General features: G+C 55.0%; 9 protein-coding genes across 9 annotated transcripts; 6 read left to right on the plus strand and 3 right to left on the minus strand.

The window, feature by feature from the left end:
- Window positions 1–465: 465 nt before the first annotated feature.
- On the minus strand, window positions 466–1241 carry VTJ04DRAFT_10008 (uncharacterized protein; the record flags this gene model as incomplete). The annotated part of the gene is made up of 3 exons (XM_069357701.1): window positions 466–846; window positions 904–1059; window positions 1122–1241. 3 exons carry the CDS (start codon window positions 1239–1241, stop codon window positions 466–468), a joined length of 657 nt encoding a protein of 218 aa, XP_069214743.1.
- A 2155-nt stretch (window positions 1242–3396) lies between these two features.
- On the plus strand, window positions 3397–3757 carry VTJ04DRAFT_10009 (uncharacterized protein; the record flags this gene model as incomplete). The annotated part of the gene is made up of 2 exons (XM_069357702.1): window positions 3397–3424; window positions 3498–3757. The coding sequence occupies 2 exons, from the start codon at window positions 3397–3399 to the stop codon at window positions 3755–3757; spliced, it is 288 nt and encodes a 95-aa protein (XP_069214744.1).
- A 5153-nt stretch (window positions 3758–8910) lies between these two features.
- On the plus strand, window positions 8911–9334 carry VTJ04DRAFT_10010 (uncharacterized protein; the record flags this gene model as incomplete). The annotated part of the gene is made up of 2 exons (XM_069357704.1): window positions 8911–9039; window positions 9155–9334. 2 exons carry the CDS (start codon window positions 8911–8913, stop codon window positions 9332–9334), a joined length of 309 nt encoding a protein of 102 aa, XP_069214745.1.
- A 33-nt stretch (window positions 9335–9367) lies between these two features.
- On the minus strand, window positions 9368–11059 carry VTJ04DRAFT_10011 (uncharacterized protein; the record flags this gene model as incomplete). Its single annotated transcript, XM_069357705.1, has 4 exons — window positions 9368–9747; window positions 9807–9911; window positions 9969–10633; window positions 10689–11059. 4 exons carry the CDS (start codon window positions 11057–11059, stop codon window positions 9368–9370), a joined length of 1521 nt encoding a protein of 506 aa, XP_069214746.1.
- A 1329-nt stretch (window positions 11060–12388) lies between these two features.
- Window positions 12389–12886, plus strand: VTJ04DRAFT_10012 (uncharacterized protein; the record flags this gene model as incomplete). The annotated part of the gene is made up of 1 exon (XM_069357706.1): window positions 12389–12886. The coding sequence occupies one exon, from the start codon at window positions 12389–12391 to the stop codon at window positions 12884–12886; it is 498 nt and encodes a 165-aa protein (XP_069214747.1).
- Window positions 12887–13849: 963 nt separating this feature from the next.
- Window positions 13850–14484, plus strand: VTJ04DRAFT_10013 (uncharacterized protein; the record flags this gene model as incomplete). Its single annotated transcript, XM_069357707.1, has 4 exons — window positions 13850–13940; window positions 14032–14066; window positions 14122–14179; window positions 14255–14484. The coding sequence occupies 4 exons, from the start codon at window positions 13850–13852 to the stop codon at window positions 14482–14484; spliced, it is 414 nt and encodes a 137-aa protein (XP_069214748.1).
- A 561-nt stretch (window positions 14485–15045) lies between these two features.
- Window positions 15046–15726, minus strand: VTJ04DRAFT_10014 (uncharacterized protein; the record flags this gene model as incomplete). The annotated part of the gene is made up of 2 exons (XM_069357708.1): window positions 15046–15305; window positions 15594–15726. The coding sequence occupies 2 exons, from the start codon at window positions 15724–15726 to the stop codon at window positions 15046–15048; spliced, it is 393 nt and encodes a 130-aa protein (XP_069214749.1).
- A 1973-nt stretch (window positions 15727–17699) lies between these two features.
- Window positions 17700–18117, plus strand: VTJ04DRAFT_10015 (uncharacterized protein; the record flags this gene model as incomplete). The annotated part of the gene is made up of 2 exons (XM_069357709.1): window positions 17700–17834; window positions 17917–18117. 2 exons carry the CDS (start codon window positions 17700–17702, stop codon window positions 18115–18117), a joined length of 336 nt encoding a protein of 111 aa, XP_069214750.1.
- A 93-nt stretch (window positions 18118–18210) lies between these two features.
- VTJ04DRAFT_10016 (uncharacterized protein) lies at window positions 18211–21235 on the plus strand (the record flags this gene model as incomplete). Its single annotated transcript, XM_069357710.1, has 6 exons — window positions 18211–18249; window positions 18314–18933; window positions 18990–19253; window positions 19309–20355; window positions 20415–21015; window positions 21143–21235. The coding sequence occupies 6 exons, from the start codon at window positions 18211–18213 to the stop codon at window positions 21233–21235; spliced, it is 2664 nt and encodes an 887-aa protein (XP_069214751.1).
- Window positions 21236–23031: the final 1796 nt, after the last annotated feature.

Below are 23031 nucleotides of genomic sequence, written 5' to 3' on the forward strand. Positions count from 1 at the left end.
AAACCCACACAGGCCCCTGGCCATCCCCAGAGCCCGGAGGAGCCGACCAGAACAATCCGGTGCGGGTCGGCAGTGGCAAGACCGCGTTTGCTCTGCACGTCTCCATTCGCATGTGTCGCCTGACTCCATGCCGGAAGTCCCGAACCCCCGCGTCAGGTCGTTGCACAATCTCGGCCTCAGGATGGGACATCCACCACGGCGGTTCTCAGGAACGCGCATGGTCTGCCGGATATGCCGCGCTTAAATCCGCCTGTTTATGTGAGATGACGTAAAGGAGGGTTGGACCTGAACCCTCTCGGCTTTGCAAGCAAGCTTCACAATGGGACAATAGGGAAGCGGATTTGGCGTCCCGGCTCTCCATCTGCCCGGCGTTTGGAGCGTAGGTAGCTACGGTAGCTAGCTGCCCCTGGCCTTGCGACTCGCGGCTCAAACGTAAACGTAAACCCCACACGTTGGGGGGCCACCTCACAAAGTAAACGTCGTCGTCGCGGTCAGGTCCGCGTAGGGCGCGAACGGATCACCCAGGTCGAACGTAGCCACGCCCGTCGACGGATCCCCGAGATGCGGCAGTGCTGCAGTGGTGGTGGTGCCGTACGGAAGAGGCGAAGGCATGACCATGGATGGGTCAAAGGGTTGGTGGTAAGGGCTGCCGGAGGCGGAAGAGGAGTCGCCGCCCATCTGGGACGTCTTGAGCGCGACGTACTCTGCGTGGAGGGCCGCGTAGGCTTGAGAAAGGACGAGGTTGCGCTGCTTGGCCTCATTGAGCATCTGCTCGAGGTCTTTGATGCGCTGGTCCTTGCGTTCGCGGTAGGCCCGTTGGGAGGCGCGGTTTTGGGCTCGTCGGCGCTAGAAGAAAATTAGTTGGCATGTCATATCATTTGGGAGTATTGGGACAGGCCTTACCGAGAGAACGGCCGGAGGAGCGTTCTTGTACCGGTTCTCGCGCTTGCGCTTCGGGGGCGGCTTCGGCGCCTCCTCCTTGGCCGATTCACCTTCTTCCTGTGCCGGGCTGGGATACCGACTTGAGAGGTTCCCGTCTGCGGCCGACGTCACGTCGTACTGTGGACATTGTGTGTCAGTGCCAGTTTCAGCATCCAATCATTGATCCGGGGCGGTCTTACAGTCGAGTTGTTGGGGCTGCTGTTGGGCTCTGAGAGATACGGTTCAGAGTCTGCCCCGTAGACGTAGTACATGGAGTTTGGCGGAGAAGGGAAGTTGGTGAAGTCTGTCATGTCGGCCATGACTAAGAGTCAAAGGGTTGGCGGTGTACCGGAAAGAGAGTGGTAGTTGTAGGGTTATGAACGAGTCAACAGAGGAATACAGTAAACGACTGTGTCGACGACGTCAAAGAGTGCTATCTGAAGATGTGATGTTGGCTGACCCGGGGACTCAAGCTGGGGGGAGGGTTGTGGGTTAATATACACTCATTGGGTTTTCACCATGCCCGGTTATCGTCGTCGAAAGGCGGTTGTCAGATGAGGCGATGCTCCGCTCCCGGGGAAATCCAGGCCAGGGGCCCAGAATGCATCGAAGGTATCCATGACCTCCACGTCGTTCGTCTCTCTCGAGGTCTCTGATCGGGACTGGCTTGGCATGTGTGTGCTGAAGGGGGAGGGGTGGACGATTGTAAGTGGGCTAAATTCGAGAACGGAGGAGCGTGCTGCATCTATCGACCCGCATGATTCCACGGACAAAACGCGGCAGGGAAGTCGACCAAGTCAACGACGACCATCAGACTGTAACCTTCTGGAATGCATGGCGTTTCCGCCCTTCTGCAGCCGAGAGCCGCCTCCCAGACGAGCTGGTGCCGGGTTGTTGATGCCCATGACGGCGCGATTAGAGCGCGATTAGCAAGCATATGGCCAGCCAGGACCTGGCAGTCGGCACTCGTCTGTTCGGCTCCGGCGGCGTCTGTGTATTTCTCTCAACATCGATGGTTGAGCCGTCGCTTCCGTATGGGCTGCTCCTGGAGTTCATTGCCGGCGTGGGCCGAGATCAGATAGAGGTCGCCTGGTTTGGCTTACACAGGCTCGCGCCCGGAGGCAGCCTCCACAAAAGTCAAAGGATTCGGCGAACAGAGCCGCGATCGGGCTGGGCATGAGAGCTCGGCGACTGACGGGATAGGCGCCGTTCGGAACCCGAATGTTCCCCAGGGGAAAGGCACATGGCCTCGCCGGCAGAGAGCATGAAGACGGCGCAGCCTTACCCGGCCCGCCCAGCCAGGCTGACGAAAATGGCCACCAGCCTTCCCCATCATATGGTCGCCATGGCCAATTGGACCGTTGGAAGAGGCTTTGATGCCATCGTTCTGGGGGTTGTTCCCAGCAGCTCGGGGCCTGCCAAGGGGAGGGAGCTGCGCCGTGTTCCGGCCGCGAGGAGGGTGCGCCGAGGGTGTGCATGGGGTTCCAACGCCGGGCCAATCTAAGGCTATACGAACAGACCAGTCGCCTTTCGGGATTTTGTGTCTCCCTCATTTCTCGCCGTTTCGCGAGGGCCGTCGCGAGTCCTCCTTGTGCGCTGGTGATCCGAATTTAGCCCACATTGTGGTGGTTGTCGAGGCAAAGCGGCAGGGGTGGGCGCCAATGTGGGCTAAATTCCAGGGTATTGTCGTTCCGCTGGCTTGGCGGAGGTGATTTTTTTGGTGTTGATGTGAAAAACTCGTTCAAAATCCCCAATCGACAGATGCGCCAAGTCGATCATGCATGGAGGTGTTGAGGAGACGAGAAAAGAGACAGAAATGGTTGGAAAAATGGCTGAATGGGCGTGTCCGGGCCATATCATTGTTGGAATTTTGCTGCCTGACGACTCCGGAGTATGGCACTACGTGCTATCGAAGACTATGGCATGCATGCCCGCAACCCACTGCCTAGGGAGTATGTACATGGGTAGGAGAGTAGGACTCTTCAGTTACCTAGGTAGCTATCTGATGGTGAAGGTCCGCCAACTTTCACTTTATAGTCCGGACGCCCCTTTGCAGAGAGCCGTTGACTTTGCCTGGGTCTCATTGGACGACTGTTAGTATACAGGACTAGACGCAAGTTAGAGTTCATGGCTAGCTAGCTGTGATCCCATTTCTTTCGTCTCTTCCCCTGTCTCAGGAAAACTACCTACCAGAACTCCGAGACGAAGCAACATAGGTAGGTCAAATCTTTGCCTCACCGGCGATACATACATCTGTGGTTCTGGTGGAAACAGATGCTGGATCATTAACACCCCCCGCATTGGCAAGCCGCCAGCTCCAAGGCAGATGTATAAAATCGCTGCTGATTGGCCGGGGCGTCTGTTGGGGCTTCATCCGCGCGGCCCCGTTTGCCCGTTCTCGCAGGCGCGAAAAGGAACCTTGCATTTCGGGTCCCTGGGATTTTTCCCAGACAGTCCTTCTTTGCAACCACGTGAATGGCGTCCTCAGTGCGTCTTGTGAATCGTACGTGGAACCTCGCCAGCTTGGAGATCTACGCAACGGGATTGGACCATCAACGAGCTTAACAGTGACTCAGTCGGCCAGTTCACCGTCAATTACGTCCTTCGATGGGGCCTCCAGGCGAAGGGTCCCGACATCGACGAGATGTTGCCAGTTCCCTTCTGTGCGGGGCAGGAGTTTGAGCTGCCGAGTACGCAGTACTGTATGTACATATCCCAGGTCCTCCAGCGGCCAACGTCATCCCGAAAAGCGGGCAAAATTCTGCAGCGTATCTCCGGGCAAATTAGCCCACAGGTCGGTTCCAGACCGGCTGCCCGTACCAACGCTCCAGCTTAACCTCTGCTGACGGCGGGGCACCATCTCAGCATCTCCAACCGTTGCTCGCCGTCCACAAACAAAAACAGAAAAGCTGGTGCCTAACGCCGTGGATGGGAGGGGCCCAGCAGCCCTGGCCAGCCGAAGATCGATAGTGTGCCAGTTTACCACTTTTTGGGACTATTCTTGTTCCCATCATCCATGGATCCGTTGGCTTCCTTCGTGTTGTCCTTGGGCCGGGATGCATTTTCGGCCACCGAAGCGTGAGGTAGGTAGGGTGCCAGTCCAAAGTAGAGTTCCGAACCGGCGCGGGGGTCACCGAAGAGTCCCGGGCCCGCAGCATCGGTAGCCCGGCCGAATTCCGGCGCTTTGTCACGGGTGTGCAATGATTACGGACGTCACCTGAACTCGATACGAATGGCACGAATTTGGAAGAGCGATGGAATCTTGATCGAATTTTTTGATTCCACGTGGTATTCTTCCCCCCAGACCAATGTCACCCTACACACTCTTATTCATCAGTTGTTCACTGCTGCAAATCATTTCGGCGTTGGCGAAGTCCTGCTTAACTAACATGCGCGGCAGATTGGAGAGAGGCATGAGGGGGTGGGGCGGGAGTGCAGAAATGGGCTGGGCAGCTGCTGACATTGGGTTGGCGATATGTTTGTCAGCACCTAAAACCAGAACTGTCTTGGCAACAGAGAAGCCGGCGAACCTGGTTCAACGCAAGACAACCACCAAACTGCAGCATCCCGACTTCTAGCTCGTGCAAATCATCTTGGTATGGCAGCCCGACGATCGGCTTGTGGTGATGTCGGGGGCAGAGCCCGGATTTTGCGGGGATTGTTGGGGCCGAAGGCATCGCTGGTGACATCATGGTGCAGAAGAAGGGTTGCAAAATCGCGAAAAGCCGCGACCGAGACATCCATCAGAGCAGCAACTGCCGCCCTGGGTCTCTTCCGTGCCTACCGCCGTCCAGCGAGACAAGACAGCGATTCTGCTGTTGATGGTGAATGACGCAGTGATCCTGCCCATATTCCTCGCCAGAATTCTTGCTTGCTGAGCCTCAGAAAACCCCCTTGCCTGGCCAGGATTCGGCCGCCGGGATGTATCGGCCGAAAATTAAGCTTAAACGGACCCACCCCGGCCGAGGTGTGGAGCTTTACGGCCCAATCAAGTCCGGGACCCACCCCGGCGACTGCCGAGCCGGCCGGGAAGCCGGGTTGGGGTTGGTTTAGGTAAGCAGTCATCTTTACCGGTTGTCCCAGACCAAAGCCGAGAGGCTAAGCTGGGAGATCAGCATACGTTTGGGAATGCATCTAACATTGATCCCACAAGGTACTCAGATGCTGTAACACGACCGGCAACTACCGGCGGTGATTGAACAGCTCTATCTGTACCTGACAGCATGAGTCAGCTTAAACTTGCATTCTAGTTTGATGGAATATTCAAGACTCAATGGCGACGAACGTCCAGGTTGCTGCCTTCCATACACATGGCCTTGATTTCCTCAGAGTTGCCGTCTTGAGTCACTCAAGACATCAACCGAAGCAAACACCCCCAAATTGATTCCTCGGATCTTGTGGTATAGTCATCGAACCACCTGTAGAGCAGGGACACTAATGATTGCTCAGTTTACGCTTGGCTCCCTCACATTAGATGCCAAACAAGTGGTAATGTTTCGAATCTCGAGTCACCTCACAGACCTGCGCGGTATCTGCACGTCTGCTTACGCTCGTTACTTTACCCACCAGGCACAATGTCTGTACCACGTCTTTGGGACGCTTTGGGACTTTGATCCTAAGTCCATGTAGATTGGAATACCGTGGTCAGAAAGCTCGAAGAGATGCAGGGCTGTTGATTCAAAGATTTTTACGGTACGAAACCGGGGCCGCAACTTCACCAAGCGTTACAAAGTTCCTAACTTACCTAGCAGATGAACTCGCGCACACACACTAATTAAGACCCACGTACCACCAAAACCACCGCATCCCGAACGCATCAGACATCCGGTTAACAATAGACAGAGAGCATCATCTTACAGCGCTCCCCGGTGGCAATAAATCAACCCGAAACGGACACCGAACCGGCATCCAAGATCGCATAGCTCTACTGGCCAAACTCACCACCATCCATATCCCGCTGTATACACACGACTCTCTAAAAATCTCGGAGACGGTCCCGAGCAAGCTTTTCGCGCCAGAATCCGATCATGGCCGCACACCCCCTGAGGCCTCGACATTGAGCCAATCAGCAGCATCTCCCAGGCCACAGAGCTTCTGATTTGAGGAAGAACACTACCAGAATAAATTCCAGGGCCGCACCAGGTCTGCCAGGCACCAGCATTCCCCAGGTCTTGTGTGGTCCGGCTCGTTTGGCGGGGCCGGAGGGAGACCAGGGGAGGGTAGCATTTCTGCAAGAACCGTGCATATGCAGACAACGAATCTATTACCTGCGTAGATCGGTACGTACTGAGTAAACTTTGCTTCTAGGCGTGAAACGTTTCCTCCATGCTTGGCCTACCCACCCAAGGGCGCATGCATACTTTGAAAACTTCTGGTCCCAAGGAGGCGGCATTTGGTTCATGGGCCGTCTCGGGGCGGGACGGGCAACACAAGGGCCTCACATACAAACGAACGGTTAAGGATCTGGTAGGTAGCACGTACATATTCCGAGACAGAGGTTCGGTATAAGTGAAGCTCCAATATAGCAAGAGATGGAAAGTGCATGCGCAGTCAACGTTAGTGTTTTGTTGCATACTGTGATCTGAGACATGTAAGCTTGCTATCGTGGTTGCTGTCAGATGGATGGAATTAACAAAGAAGTTCCTGGACCTTACAATGTCATCTTTCAAAAGTTTCGGGATGATATTGCTGGTCTCAGTAAGCCGGCGGATTCGAAAATGAGCCTCGAACCATTGAGTTCACCAGAATGCGATGTAAACCTGATATGCACCGGTCTCCATACAAATGCCATCTTGGGATCAAGAAACATGTCACTAGGCCGGAACCCTACCCAACCCCTATGCTTTCCCTCTCACACCAAACGCATAAACATACACCCACAAGTGATCGCCGACCATCCAAAGACCCGGGTCCTACGCCACTCGACGCCTCAACGTCGGGCCTCAGACCAATCGCCGAGTAGACGCCCAGCACAGGCGTGATGACTTCAAGCACCCTCGAGGGAACTCAATTGCCAGGGGAGTTCCATACATAGAACAGCCGCAAAGAATAGTATGACAAGAGGGTCTGTCCATAGAAGGTCCGAGTACCGACGTGATGGCTTGACACGAAACACTTCCCATTCCATGCTATGCTATGCTTAGGGGGAGGGAGTTGATGCGCGCAACCGCGAGCAAGAACATACGACAACAATGCAACAAGTGGTTCCAAAGTCTCCAAACCTTAACCATCCCTCTCCCAGGAATCTGGTTTGGGAACGTGACATGCCATCCATTTGTCCTCCAACTTGACGATGATTCCACCCTCCCCATGTCCGTGCGGCGTCAACAGCCTCAACTTCATCAATGCCTACCGTTCGACGCCAATCCATTGGTCCGGCGCCATCCCCTCTCCTCCTCCTTGATTCACTCAACATGACATTATCGACATGTTTTTTGACGGATCCTTTCCCAGGAACTAAAGGGGGCAGCACCAACCCAATACTTCGTGATTCACGGTGAGGAGTACTTCGATCCATCCCTCTAGTTACCTCACCATGTGCCCCGCGAGACAACATCATGTCCCATATTAACAAAACCACACGCCCCCTTCTCCCGTTCCCGTCCCATCCATCCTTCTAAAGATGGGAACATCACCCCTCCCCCCTAATCCCGAGGCAGCCAGTCGGCCAGTCTGCCGGCCGGTCGGTCAGTCACCCAACCCGGCCATCGTGCCAAAAGCGCAGCAGCACCGTACATCCAGCACACATACGCAAGCCCAAAGCCACGTGCTCGGAATCGTTCAACCGGGATGGGTGGGGTACCGTTAGGATGGGCTGGGAGGCGCAGCTTGGACCTGAGCCAGACTTCACAGTATAAACAGGAACATCCACCCAGTCTGACCGCGGGGTTCTTACGAAGAAACGAATCACATCTGCTGGCGGTGTACCAAACAATTTCCCACATGTGCCACAAGCCCCGTTCTGATGCAAGGGGCGTTGGTTTCCAATGCGTTGGGACGGAATCCGGCGGGGAGGGTTATGGGTTGTATCAGGCTTGGACTTTCACGTACAACGACACATCAACGACGATATGGCGTTCTCACAAAGATCAAAGCATCTAGGTACACATCTCTTCAAACCACGGATGATAACGATAGCGATAGTGATAGTACGTAGGTAGCTATGCCAGACAGGAGAGGCGGCAGTTGACCCGTTCAACACTCGTAGCCGTCACCTTCTCACGTATCTACCCCATATCCAGGCCGCGGCTATCTGCGCAGGCAATACCTCATCCACGAGCTAGACTCGCTACTGCGGGCGATCGCGGCAGATAGCATGTATTTGGAGAGCAAATGTCCGTCTGGAATGGACGCAAGATGTCGGAAGGTAAATCAGGGCGTGGCTGCCGGGCTTGTCTATCCATCCTCTATGAGTGATCCCAACATCAAGTTCGGCTCTGACATGGGGCCAAGATATGCCAGTCGCTCTCTTTTTGCCCATCATTTCCTCCCAAGACCTGCATATTCCATTCGCGAGTCTTTTCCCCATCCTCCCCGTGTCTTCCAGCCTCGCGTAGAGAGCGAGATAGAGGAAGCGCGTCAACACGCTACTTCCACCGCCTTCGCCTGCCACTTCGTCGACCGGGTATTTGCTTCGTGCGCCGTCAATTTGCTGTAAGCTGCCAGAATTCCGTCTGTGTTGCGTTGACATGGTCACTTCTCCTGGCTGTGTTCGGTCGAGTCCGCATGGGCATATCATTGATCAGTCGGCGTAGGCACGATAAGCGGTTATCGTGGTCGTCCAGGAGCATCGAGATTTGGAACTCCGAGGCCTGAAGCCCTGGAAAATGCCTAGACCCGTTGCGCCTTTTGGCACATCGACGGCTGTCAAGCTGGACTGCAGTATAAGTTCTCTGTGATGTCCCCCACCTCGGCGCACTGCAAGGGTGAAAAGGCTGGCGGGTAAAGCGACGGGGAGAGTAGTAGCTCAATGCTTGAGCAGGTGAGCAAATGGGAGGCGAACAGAAGCCAGCAGGTGGCGAGGGTAATTGTCGCCTGTTGCTCCAGTTTCGTTTGGTCATAGGCTTGAGCTTCGAGAGTGGGGAGTCAGAAGCGGATGGTGAGAGCGTGCGACGCTTTGTATGGTGGTGTGAGGATTCAGACACGGGAGAATCATCCCCTGCGGAGTTTGGTTTGTTCGATTGTGCCCAAGTTGAACTTCCTCCGGCATTCAGAGCAAGCTGCTATGTAACAGCTCATGCCGTGGCATAGCGATGATGTGGTGTCATTCCCGAAATCTCGTCCCGGCTCAACAACACCTCCGTCGGCGGTTAATGACTGTTCAGCAGCCTTGAAGCTTGAGTTCTGTTGCCGGTATCGGCTAGGGGACCGCGCATCCGCCCTTGGTCAACAGCGCCGGCCGCCCAACCGCTAGGCATGACCATACTGATCATCCTCCTCCCTCCCATCAAGCAGCAGGCAAGCTCTTCAACCTCGCGGCAGCCTCAGCAGTATAATCATCCAGGCCAAGTTTCTTGCCCAGGTCAACAGCCTTCTGATACTTTTGGCGCGCCTCGTCGTTCCTTCCAAGCAGTGCGAGCACGGAGCCCATGTTGGACAACGCAACGACGCAAGCCTGGTCGCACTCTAGCGTGCGCTGCTCGCCCTTGGGTTCCTGGGCATGTTGCAGGGCATTGCGGGCCCAGCGCCGAGCCGACGCAAGGTACGACGCACGCTGCTCGGCCGCGGTGGTCCACGTCTTGACCTCATCTGGCATCAGCGCGTGCACGGGCGCGTCACCGGGCGCGATGAGCGGGTGGTCTGCGAAGCTGGCTGAGATGTTGTTCACTACCAGCAGGTTAGCGTGCTGGATTGGCATCGAAAAGCTCGGAAAGCTGGGGGCATACTCAGCACGGCGATGTGGCAGGGCTCCTGGCAGAGTTGGAGGGCCTGGAAGTAGAGGGGAAGCGCAAGATGGTTCTGGCTCTTCTGCCGATAGCTGTCCGCGAGGGCTGTTGACGCTTATGTTAGTACCAACGAGACAAATTTCTTATGATGCCGATACTAACCCTCCAGGCTGCCGCCAACCTCTTCAGGGCTCAACCACGGCCCCTCGTCCTCCTTCAACCCTTCCTTGGCACGTCGCTGCATCTCCTTCAAGGTGGTCTCGACAGCCCAGATGAGCCGTTCATGGGCGGCATCCCGCTTCAAGACATGCTCGTCGGAATACAGATTGGCCAGCTTGACACTGATGCCGATGGCCTTGGCCAGGATGCGAGACCGCTTCGCCCACCAACCCTCGCGGGGCTTCTCCGGAACGTCGGCATCCACAGACTCCCCCTCCTTGACCGGCTCCGGCTCGAGCTTGGGCAGCGTGCCCTCGACAGCGCTCTTCTCCATGGTTTCGACCCAGCGTTTGCAGTCGGTCAGAAGGTTCTCGAGAACAATGATGGCGTTCTGGTAGCTCTCAATCTTCTCGAGCCAGGCGGCGATCTGGATCTTGATGCCCATGACATCGTCGGAGAAGTGGTCCAGGCCGTGTTCATCGCACAGCTCCAGGGCCTGCTTGTAGTACTTCAAGGCGCGCTGGGGGTCGGGGTTGTAGTTGCTAAAGTACAAAGCCTTGCGCAGGGCACGCGCGATTGGCTCGGGGTATCGTGTGAACTGGGGAGCGTTGAAGTAGGTGTAGTAGATGTTCACCACATATACTAGGAGGCCGGCTGCGGCGGCGAGTCTGTCACGGCGATTAGTGACGCGGAAAACCCCGCGGACAATGGCAGGATACCTACGAAATGATGGCGAGAAATGCCTCGACCGGGTTGCGGCGTATCACATCGGTGAAGCGGGTGTTACGGATGACGTACCAGGCCCGGCTGCTGTCGGACTTGAGGGATCGCCATATCATGGACATGAGAGACTTGAAGGTGGGGTTCGGCGGGACCTCAAACCCCTTGGCCGAGCTCCCTGATGGTTTTCCCTGAGGAGCTGTTGAGGCATGGCGGCATTGGGCCTGCTGGGCGGTGATGAGAGCAAAGTGGGGGTGTAATTGGCGTCGATATGGCTGTGGTCTGAAGGCGACAGCGGACGTGGGGGATGAGTGAGGAACAAGCCGAAGGAGGGCGGGGGACCGACGGCTGGACGCCCTTAATAAGGACGACATGGCAAGTCGAGATTGTCAGTCAGTGTGTCTGCGGTGTGACTGTTGTTGTGCAGTTTGTTTCCGTCTGAAGATCCTGGTGATGGTTCAGTCGAGGGGAACTTGTCGTTGGAGGTTGTGAGATTTTCCCATGTCATGACGTCCGATTTGGGAAACTTCCAGCCAAGGCTGCATCATTTTTCTTGGCAGGTGAAATGGGTTAATTCCTCAATGGGCAGGCGGTGAATGGTCACGTGACTACCTTGACGACGACGGGGTGGGCTCCCAAGGAACAGATAGGTCCCTGCTCTTGTCCAAGACCTCAATTGTGAATGGTATCATGACTTGAGACAGTTCCATTGTCTCTGGGCCTCGAAGCTTCTGTGCGAGATTACTCGGTCCACCATGCTGACGGCTCAACTGATGGGCCTGTTTGGCATGGCGTCTGCCTTGAACTCCCGAGTCTCCTTGCCTGCGATCAACCTGGCACCGCTGAGGTGGAAGTCTATCGGGTCAAGCCGTTGAGATGAGCATCAGGAATTTTGACCTCGGTATCTTACTGAAGCCCGACGATAGTCCGGTGCCTTCGCATGACAGATGGTCAAAGAGGGCAGCTCACACTGACCACATGAAAGTCTTGGGGATATCCAGTTTTATTGACCAACGACTGAAGGTATTCACAAATGCAGCTGGCATGGTGAGTTGCTGACTTGACGTGTGCCTCAAGCAGGGGTTCATTGTGAAACACCCTGTCGGGATGTCCCGCGGCACAGCCATCAAGTGAGGAAACATCCCGTCGGGGTTTACAACGGCACGGGCATCGACCTGTTGTTGGTGCTCCAGGCCGCGTATTTGACAGAATCCTCATATCCTCAGCGTTCTAATTATGGTCGTATAGTAAGTCAATTAGTATCTGTCTTGCAAGTTCAGGTTCCTTAGGATTTTGCCTTCATCTCGCCGATCCATGCCAACATAGGTCTGAACCAGAAGTAAACATTCCAGACTCCTACGTCTTAGTAAATTTCATCATGTTCTGCTAGGTGCCTGGGTATTCTGAAACCACAGCCTCACGCATCTCATCCACGGCATCTAGCTGAAGGATGTGGCGGAGACCTAGTATCCTGAAGACAGTCAGTCTGAAGGATTCCGTTGGTTGCTTGCTGTCTACTTTGAAGCGTAAACCCGTCGGGGAGAGACAAGTGAATGGCAAAAGATAAAAGGCAAGATGGCGACCTTCAAAGTCTCAACACAAACTCGCCATCAAGCTCAATCACAGAGATCAACCAGAAGCTACAACTCTCCTCAATTATCGAGTACCTACCAACTCATCTGCTCCTACCACAAACCTCCAAAATGCAACTCTCGTCGCTTCTCAACATCATCACCATTGCCTTGGCGTCCGGCGTTGTCGCCGTCCCTGTTCCGGAGAGCTCGCCTTCCGATGCCTCCATCCTCCAAGCCCGCCAGGTGCACGAGTGTCGCGACGTTACCTACTTCAACCAGTACGACAACATACTATACGGGAACGCCCTGATTGACGACTGCCAGAAGCTCGCCGAGAGCATCGACGCCAACATGAGCAGAAGTGCCATCGGCTACTCCGTCAAGTACGGCACCTGCGAATTCTGGTCGGGAATACCTTGGGCAATTTGGGCTCCTTGGTCTTGGGGGTGGACTTATCCCACGAAGATTGGCGGCCAGGACGCCAAGGACATTATCACCAATGCCATCCGTCGGTTTGGCCGTGACGGGCGTGTCTCAGCCAGTGGCAGCATGAAGTGCAACCAACTTTCTGGGGAAACTGGATGGCCTGCCACGGCTGTGTGGCACCTTGCGCGTGCGAATAACTAGTAGGGGGACATACATCGGAAGAGCTCGCACATGTGATAGTCTGTGTTGGGTTGCTGGAAGATCGTGTGAGGATTGTACGGAGGGGTAGTGCGGAGAGGCGAGAGGGTTGATACAGTCGGCCGCCTGCAGGTCAGCAAACGCCGGGTCTGATGGATGGATATATTGGTGGCTGGTGGCCCAGGGAGATTTCTTCTTCTTCTTCTTTTTCTTACACATTCTGGATTTATATGAATAGACTTGGATTCCTCTTGGTTCTTCTGATTCAGCCAGCCCGCGGCCCTCAGCGCCAGTATTTCCTTTCCTCCAAGTCCTTCTTTTCCTTCGTCAGCAGCTCTCCTCAGACAATGTACTCCGTGTGGCCATCCCCATCACCAGATTGGAGGCAGAAGCAGCAGAACGGGGACGGAGAACTTTCAGTTTTTCAAGTCTTTCCCCTCCTCGTCGGTTCAACCCTAGGACATGAGCAAGTGAGCAACATGAGTACTGTACTGTACCTGGACCAAGGGCTAGAAACAACCTTAAAACCCGGCAGTTGTAAAGCTTGCGTTGAGAGTGGAGCCTGGTTCCCGGCCCCGCTGTGGGTCAGACCTAGCCCAGGGAGACCCCTGTTGTTTGCCCCGCCATTTCAGGCTCTTCCCGAGGTTGACGGTTCCGGGCCGAGTCCAGCGGGGTCCGTTCCGCTTGGGGCATGATATTTCATTGCGACAAGAGCCGACGACACAAAGTGAACGTGAACGTGACCGCAAACGTGAGCGTGCAGAACCACATGCAGAGGCTTTGTGTTCTGAGATTTCACACCTTGTAAATCCCAATGTAAGTCCTCGGAACACATCCAATGCTTGAACTTATTCCCGTCACCTGCGACTGACTGGCTGACGTATCTCCCCAAACTTCAAAACGGAGTCCAGTTTCTTCCTCACTTTGACTTGTCCTGTCCGCCTTAGTTAATCTCAACCAGTCACAATGAGCGGAAAGTTTGAGCCCAAGGTCCCCGTCAAGCTGGACCCCCCGAAAGACGACCCCATCTCCCCTGAGGAGCTGGCCAAGGCGAACGGTTAGTCCCCGATGTCCACGTTCTCTCGTCGTCCATCCAACCCCTGAGTTTGAGAACAGGTGTTAGTGGCGGCTAGCTAACATTCTTCCAGGTGCGGACGGCGGAAAGTGCTATGTCGCCATCAAGGTATGTCGTTTTGAAGCGAAAATACTCTGTGTTCATGTCCCTAACTTCCGGCAAGGGCATTGTCTACGACGTAACCGGCAACAAGGCCTACCAGCCTGGCGGTCCTTATCACGGTAAGCTTTGCCTTAAGTCACTTCCCTTGCAGCCAAGGGACTCTTTTGAGATGAAAAGCTCACACCCGCATCCAGTCTTCGCCGGCAAGGACGCTTCCCGGGCCCTGGGCAAAACCTCAACCAAGCCAGAGGATGTTAGCCCGGAGTGGCGGGATCTGCCGGACAAGGAGAAGGGCGTTCTCAACGACTGGATCACCTTCTTCTCGAAGCGGTACAATGTCGTTGGGAGGGTCGAAGGGGCGACCAACTTTGACGACGAGGCGCCGGCGCCGGCGGCCGCAGAGGCAGCGACGACGTCTGCTTGAGGAGAAAGAGGACGGAATGTTTCGCACGGCGTATTGTGTTTGCTCGCTTCGGAGCACGGTTGGGCTAGGAATCTGAGCGATTTATGCATGGGAACACAAATTATCAGTCTTGGATGCATCGTCACGTTTGTGCTAGGGTGACTTTGATGACTTGCTTGCCGGAACCAGGTCCGAGACATCATGAATGAATTGGTACCGGAATTCCCAAAGTAGAATTCCATCCGTTTGCCAGAATGTGTGGCTTGACGTCAAGGTTGAAAAACCACTATCCTCGGTGAAAGAGAATAGCGCTGAGTAAATACACTACTCCGTACCCCTGAGGATTGATTAGGAAAGTCTTGCCATAGAAACATTGATCACGTCAAACTTCATCCAATCCAAGCCACTAAGAGTTCCATTACTCGTAATGCCTCTCGCCCTCTTCTGCACTTATTACTTCATTATGCCGGCCCTCGATGCTTAGAGCATAAATGGCCGCCATCACTTAGTAAGCCAAAATGACCTACAGACCATCCTGGGACCATAGATACTTACCCATCCCGAGCAATCGATGAAGCTCATTTATGTTTGCATCTGCTGCACTGCGGCCGCCGCTGCGGCCGCGGCACACGCCTCGCACGGGCCATCCTGTTCCCAGATGTCGCGAAGCTTCTTGACAAAGGTGCAGTAGTGGCTAGGGTGGTTGCGGGCCCGGTGGCAGTAGCACTTCAGCTTGATGGTCGAGTGGCCGCAGGTGAAGGCGAACTCTTCATAATCACACATGATGTCGGCTTCCTGTGGTGAAAGCGGCAGCTTCGGTATGTTGTGCCACTCTGGCAGAGCTGAAGGGGATCGTGGCGGATAGGAGTATGAGAGTAGGACAAGGAGGTTGATATCAAGAGAACCGTCTTCCTTGAGTTGATCGGTGAAGAGACCTGTCTTGATTGTACGGTTGGGAAAACCAGCATCCTCCTCGGTTTATATACACGAAAGTTCCTTCTCTTCTCCCACAACCTCGCGCCATCCTCCAACCCTCACGACCAGTCCCGGCGCTCTTCGCCGGCCTCATCTTCTCCCAATCTCTACGGCATGTTCCGGCATCGCCGCAGACTTCTCTGCACCTGACACACCAAGCTGAGCCGGACATCGACCGTGAATGGCCTCAGGAGGCGCCCAGTCAGTAAGAGGGAACTTCCAGAGAGACGAATCATAGCAAATGTGAGGCCGGCGATGTTGGTCGAGACACGGCACCGAGGTCAACATTGGAGGTTTGTCAACCAGTCTTTGATGATCTAGAGCTGCAGGGCACGAACGCACCCTGATGAGTGGGAGGGTATATGTCACCACGACGAGCTCCAAGCTAGATTTGGCCGTTTGCAGGTTGGCACCTGGATGCGTCGAGTTGAGCGGGGGGGGGTGGCTTGATGGCGGGCTTTTCGGCTCTTTTGTCTGCCTTCTCCGTACCTACCTACATATACGTTTCTGCACAACGTGCTCGGGAATGCCTCCCGAGCGAGGCCCACTGCAGCAAGGTGTGTGTGTGTGTGTGTGTGTGACCACGTTGAGACCCGGTCTTGACGTCGGCGAGGCCCTTGACACCCAGTGGTCTTCTGGTGTCTGTCGGCGTCTTTTGTTTCTTATGAACCGCTCCGCGCCGTCCGCCTCCGAGACCCGCCAGCGTCCGTCCGCGTGGATCTACCCCGGCGGAAGACGGGAGCCATATGGGACGGCTTCGGGCCGTCTCGGCCTAACTGTCAAAGCAGGAAACACGCAGAAACCAATTGCCGCGGAGCCGTTGGTTCGCGTAGCCGACATGATCGAATCGACTGGTGCAGCAAGCCAGCTCGAATGGTGACATACGCATCCGAGATGCGATCTGTCTCTTGCATCACAGTTCGGGGCTGGAGCAAATATACAGGTTGCAGATATTCTTGAACCGACATATACTTGAACCGACATATACTAACTCTTGTCCAGGCCAGGGGTTGATGCGTGGCATGGAGTCTAAAACGGGAAACACTTTCCTGTCAACGCCGAACCCACGGGTGGTGAGCCCGTAAAACGATCCGGTGGGGGTCCGTTGGTCTGTCAATGGCATGGGAGCGCGGGGGTAGTGCAGACCATCCGGAACGGCTTCCGGGCAAGCCGGAGGGGGTCGTCCAATGATGGTTGAGGTGGATTTTCTCTGAGACACTTCTGGAATTTTTCACAGTCAACATGCCCTTCGCGTGCTATTGGACGAGTTCAAGTGTGTACGCAAGTTGGACGGCCACCCAGCCGGACGCGTGTATGACATTTGGACAACCTCACCTCACAACGCCGAGTTCCAAGAGTGACGCCGGCTCGGCGAAGGTGTGTTGCTTGTGACGGTTCGCTGCACAGAGTCGGCCAGGTTGACGGCCTTGCCAGTATGCGCGGGGAACAGGGTCTGGACCGGGCTCAGGATCGTGAAGTGACGACGGGAGTTGTCGTTGTGGCTGAGCAGCAGCTCTCTGCTGCAAAGGACGGAGTGAAAGCTCTGGACAGCAGCGGGATATAAGACGGGAGTTACCGTCGTGGCTAAGCAGCAGCTCCCCCGGGAAGGGAAAAAGAAGTTGTGGGATGAGCATTTGATGCATGGAGAGGACTCCGTACCTCCTCTTTAGCTCATATTGGCAAGTCGGTGTTGATTATTTACGTACCTATTTGTTGGCCATCACGATACCGAGCCGGACTGTATAACACGGAGGAGTTCTTGGCATATTTCGACCTCCAAGTGGGCTGTGCCATCAAGATATCCTGAGCGATGGACAGACTTGATGTTGAACTGGCCGGAACGTTACCCCAATTGGAGTTTCCCACGTCGGACCCATGTCCAACGTCGCCGATCGCTTGACCGCTCAACCGGACTTCCAGTCACGTGATCTTTGGGGCCTCTGATTGGCAGCAGCTGGTGTCACTGGAGGGAAGTGAGGCTGTCCGAAGGAGGATCGCAGCGACGGCATGCGGCTCTTCCACCACCCTTTCCACCACCCTTTCCACCACCCTTCCAGGCCCCCCGCCTCCATCCCCCGTCCGTACCCTCTGCCCGCATTTTGTGTGCTCCACCTCTCTTCCGTCTTCCCTTTGCTCCCCTTCTGTTCATTTCATCCGACGAAAATTCACTTTTGGGAATCTCGCTTTTTCCCAACGCTCGCGGGTTGCAACTTTCAAGACTGCCCTCTTTGCATGGCCATGCCATCGATGTCGGTTTCTTGATGGAACCGACAAAGAACCATTCAAGAGTCATTTTTGGCCCGCTTGTCTCAGCCAGCAGCTCGAAGCGACCCGAACGAACACATCCTTTCTCGCTCGAAATGCTCACCTCAGGCACACCACTGTGTCCTCGAGTTGTCCTTGATCTCCCAACTCCTATTTGATGAGCACTTCCTGAAAAAGCCTCCTCGGTCCTTGTGGTCCGCGTCTCTGTCGTAGTCATTTCTTCTCTTGCTGGATTGCTGCACCTTCAATAACATCGCTGCCTTGAATCCCGGGCTTGTCGTCCGGGCCCACCGCTCCCCGGCGCCGGCCGACTCCACCGTCTCCGGCCCCGGTTCCCTGCGACCGAACTTCGATCCACCGTTCCTCTCGGGCCGGTCCTGGTCCGTTATTTCATCTCATCTCTGCGGCACCTAATCGCCCGTCCTTTCAGCCTTTGCACCACCGGTCATCGTCGCCGCCGTCCTGTTAAGAAATATCGGGTGGCATTGCTGCCCCTGACACACCGCCATGTCGCAACAGCCAAATTTTCCTTCGAACCGATACTCGGTATGAGATGGACTAGTTTCGCTGCATCCTGTTTGAGTGCTCAAAGTCCTGACATTGCGACTAGTTCCCTCTCGGCGGCTTGCCCGCCGGCGCATCTACCTCGACCAACATGTCTGGGTTTTCGGCAAACCAGGGGACGGGGATGCGGGGCCTCGGGCAATATACTTCAACACCAGGACGCAGTCAAGGCTTTGCTGCAATTCCTGCCCATTCGCAAACCCCGGGAGGTGGTCGCGGCTTCCAAAACGTCTCCGGAGACCCCGGATACAACATGCTTCACAACTTCTTCAATGACCCTGCCGGTCCGTGGAACCCGTTCATGAAACGACCAGCCGGACAGCCTCTTCACCATCCCCAAGGTTCCAGTTTTACAACATATCGTAACGTCCGCCCCCCCTCAGAGGCCGAGACAACCACACAACCCGACTCTGGCTATGTAACCATGCCGGCGATGGGACCCGGTTCTCACTACGGCGATACCGACCGCCCCTTGCCAGATTCCAGCATCTTGCCCCGGTTCATGCGAGTTCTGGGACCAAGTACGGGACAAGAGAGCATTGTATCCAACGATGACATCCGACGCCACCAAATGCAGTTCCCGAGGCCTGCGTCTACTGCCTCCGTCACGAAAAGCTTCATTTGCCAGACGTGTAATCAAGTTCTCAAAACGAACTCGGAGTTGAAGTGGGTACCTGTGATCTTTGCCATATCGAGTCCCTACTCTGACCAAGAACGACTAGGAAACACCAAGCTCGCCACGACAAACCCTTCAGGTGCGATATTCCGGGCTGCTCACGGACGGAGGGGTTCAGTACCAGCAACGACCTCGATCGACACAAAAAATGTGTCCACAAGGTTAGGGCCCAAACCGACCCCATCTACAGGTGCCCTTTCTGCAAAGGCAAAGACAAAGATTGGCCCCGCGCAGACAATTTTAAGGCACACCTGAAGAGGGTACACAAAGATGTTCATGTCGACAACCTTGATCTCATCGAGTTCCTGCGGTAGGTGACTGTCCACCATAGTCCTGAGTACACAGTATTAACGCTATTGATTCAGCGGGCCGCCTCATCGGCAGGGAGGAATCGCCGCCGCAAACATCGCAGCCGCCCAAGCTCCGTGGATCGCCGAGCCAAGACCTTCCCACGTCTCCCCTGCCCAAGTCATGAACACCGAGCCCAGGTTCGATTCTTCGAGCCACCTTGCGTCGTACGAGAGCCAATTTTCCGGAGAAAATAATGTACCCACCGCTGCCTCGGCCTCCGTCGTTGCTCCTGGGGAGTCACAGCCGACCTCCTACATCCTCAACGGCATCGGTCCGGGAATCTCCGATCTGGGCCTCTCGCAGTCATTTTCACGACATGCGAACCTCTCCGAGATTCATGACGACCTGGCCATGGAGGCGTCCGATTGTGTTGCCCCCGATGTCCTGACGCAGGTCCCTGAGCCACAACCTGCTCCCTTTTCCGCAGAGGCTCAAACTCCATCGCCGGATGTTGGCCATGGTGCCATCGTCCAGCCGCCCGAAACGCGATCCGAGCCTAGACGCGCAGGATCTACCATTGCTGGTCGGATGGAGGTTGACGAAGCAGCCGAGGGCTCCTCTTCCAACGGCGGCGACGACGAGGACGGGAATTCGGAAGCCGATGGGCCGGAGGTCGCAGCTGATACTCGGCCTAGTTTTGCTCGAGACGCGGATGCCGAGCTGCTCGGAACGGGCCAAGGCCAAGAGGACTTCAAGGAACCGAGGGAGGAACAGCCGATGGGAGAGGATTCACCTCAGTCCATTGAGCTCCTGGATGATGACCCCGATGTTCGCACCGTTTCCGCGCTTCTCAAACGAGGAAAGCTCGCATGGATCCTGAAGAAGCTTGGGTTCCACATTCCTGAAGAGGCCGAAGCTGGAGCCGGTGACCAGAAACCGTCGGTCAATTCACCGGTGGATCAACAATTGCCCGATCCTCCAGCAGACGAGAAGCCGGCGGACAACCCGTCGTCAGATCAGAAGCCGCCCGGCGGGTCGTCGGCGGTGAGTGACAGCGGTCGTGCGCACGTCTGCGACGAGCCGAAGTGTGGCAAGTCGTTCTTACGGAATTCCGAACTCAAGTACGTATCTCGTTGTCCCTACCAACATTCCCAACCTGCTAACCTGGCCCACTTCCCAGAAAACACAAAAGACGCCATTACAAGCCATACGCCTGCACATTTCCAAGCTGCGATAATCGGTTTGGCAGCAAAAGCGACTGGAAGCGGCACGAAAACAACCAGCACGTCCAGCACCCGCTTTGGCTCTGTGGCGAGGAGCTGTCCAAGGGCCCGGAGGAACACAACACGTGCGATGCTGTTTTCTATACCTGGGAAAAACTAAAACAGCACGTGATGGACAAGCACCACATCACCGACCCGGCCATCCTGGATAAGAAAAATGCTGCCTGCCGCATGGGCCGCAACTTTGAATCTCGCTTTTGGTGTGGTTTCTGTCGAAAAGTCATCGAGCCCACTGGCAACAACGGGCCTGCGCACAGTGAGCGCTTCGACCACATTGATAACCACTTTAACGGCAGGAACATGCCGGTGGCGGATATCAAGGACTGGAAGCACCTCGACGAGCCGTCGAAGATTCCTCCAGGACAGCAGCCCTTGAATCTGCCGGGCACTGCTCGGGATAAATCAGGCAATGGCCAGCTCAAACGAGCTCATCCGGAGAACGGAAATCCTGGTCACTCGAAGCCGAAGCGTCGGAAGGGCGAGTCGATGTGGATTTGCGTACGTGGTTAACCATTTCTTTGCCTTGCCAACACCTTTCCGTTTTCCCCTCTTTATTCATTCCTGATCTCTCCGTGCTCATGTCGATGGATGTTGGGATGCTGATGCTGATATATGAGGAATATAGTGTGATTGTGGCGACGCTTGGGGTACCCATACCACGCCTGCGTGCTCATGTGGGCATATGCGCTGCGGTGAATGTGATCTTCTGACTGTCTAACTCCCGAGAGTCTGGTATCGCCATGGCGATTCTGGAATTTTTGAGCCAGGCACCCGCTGGACGAGAACAGTTTCCTGGGACATTTTGTCCAGGAACATCGGTGATAGTTTGATGACGGGCGACATTGCCTTGATGATGAACATGAATACCCTGGGGTGTGGAAAATTGGTTTATTTGGTTATGGAGCATTTCTTGGTTTGGGTTTTGGATAGATCAAGGGGGATTGTTTGGATTGGCTTCTGGGAATCTTGGATATTTCCACTCATACTCGCCATGCTTGACGATATGGACCGGTTTGTGTATACAATGGACATTTCTAGTGAGGTTTGATAAAATCTTTGGGAAGGCCAAAATACTCAAGACATGATGACAACAGGCCAGACACTTGGTATCATCACGATTTACAAGAAAACAACGAAGAGGGGCGTCAAGATTTCAACGACGTTGCGATGACAAGTCTACGAGTAGCTCTGGCTGCGTGCTACCTACGAGAAGGGACAATTGCTCCAGGCAAACGGTGGTTGAGGCAAGACATAATGGACTAGCGAAGGAGACACAACACGCGTACACACATACTTATGTGTCTGCGGATGCGAATCACACCTACCAGGCTCTAACTGCAAATTTTTCTAAGATTAGAATGAAGCAGGTCGTTTTCAAGTAGCTCCTCTGCTTTCTCACCACGACCTCAACTTCATGCTAACGTTTGTACCTGACTGAAGAAGACTTGGTGTGGTTTACATGTCCTTGTCAGGAATAAGTCTGGGAAACACAGAGATGTGTGAGACATGCAGAGGCTTGCGCGCTTGTTGTTGTTCCGTGTCGCAAGCATGAATTGAGGAGGCTCAACCGAGTACTGAAGTAACGGGGTGGGAGGCAGTGGAGAGCCAGGTACTGGCGGTTGGGCATTGGAAAAGACAGAAAGGGGGGTGTATGTGCTGGGTGAGTACCTCGGAGAGTGCCTGTTCGTTTCAAGTGCGGAGAGTAAGCAGGCAGACGTATGTATGTCTCACTCAGGCTATGCGCTTGGTGGCGCTTTTCCGGGTGGTGTTGACAACTATTTCTCTGGTATCATGTTTACCCACTACTCCTTGAGTGTGCCTGACCGTCGAGTCAAGGATGAGGGCAAACGCCGTGGCTGGCGAGGGCTGTGCGCTGCTTGGGTAGGAGATCGAATGGTTGCCTGGTGGATCTGGTTGAGAAGGAAACGGGGATGACTGCAAGTGGGTTTAGGGAGGTTCTCGGTCACCGAACGGTAGACCTGGCTAGCCACTGGCAGGCCGAGGAGAGCCTGGCAGTCTGGCAGTGCATGGAGCGGACGGGAGATACAGAGGCAGGGTGGTGCTACCATGAGTTCCCCAAGGATGTCTCGGTTTGTCCGTGGGACAGTCGGCAGCATGGATTTAACGAAGACCTGGAGAAGCAAAGGGGAATATCCTCGCTTGTAGACAACCTTCACGATGCTCGCCGCTGTGATCTACAACGCCCTCTTCCAGAAGCGCACTACGCCTGCGCCACTGGACAAGGCTTGTGACATCGAGGTCATAGTCAATGGTCAACTGCCTTCCGTTGCTGCTAACTCTTGTGGCACCGCCTTACCGACACCATGTCCCATCCGAGGACATTGTTGGGCAGGGAAAACGCATGAGTATATAATCTGCAAAGATAAAACATGAACCTTGGACCAAAACGTGTAGGTTCGGTGACGGGGACGCAGTAATTACGACAGGAAAAAAAATGAGGATGGCAGTATGGAATCAGTATTGTAACGACAGCGCGTATCACTCGCGCGTACT

The sequence above is a fragment of the Mycothermus thermophilus genome (assembly GCF_041956435.1).
Source record: "Mycothermus thermophilus strain CBS 625.91 unplaced genomic scaffold VTJ04scaffold_7, whole genome shotgun sequence".
Lineage (NCBI taxonomy): Eukaryota > Fungi > Ascomycota > Sordariomycetes > Sordariales > Chaetomiaceae > Mycothermus > Mycothermus thermophilus.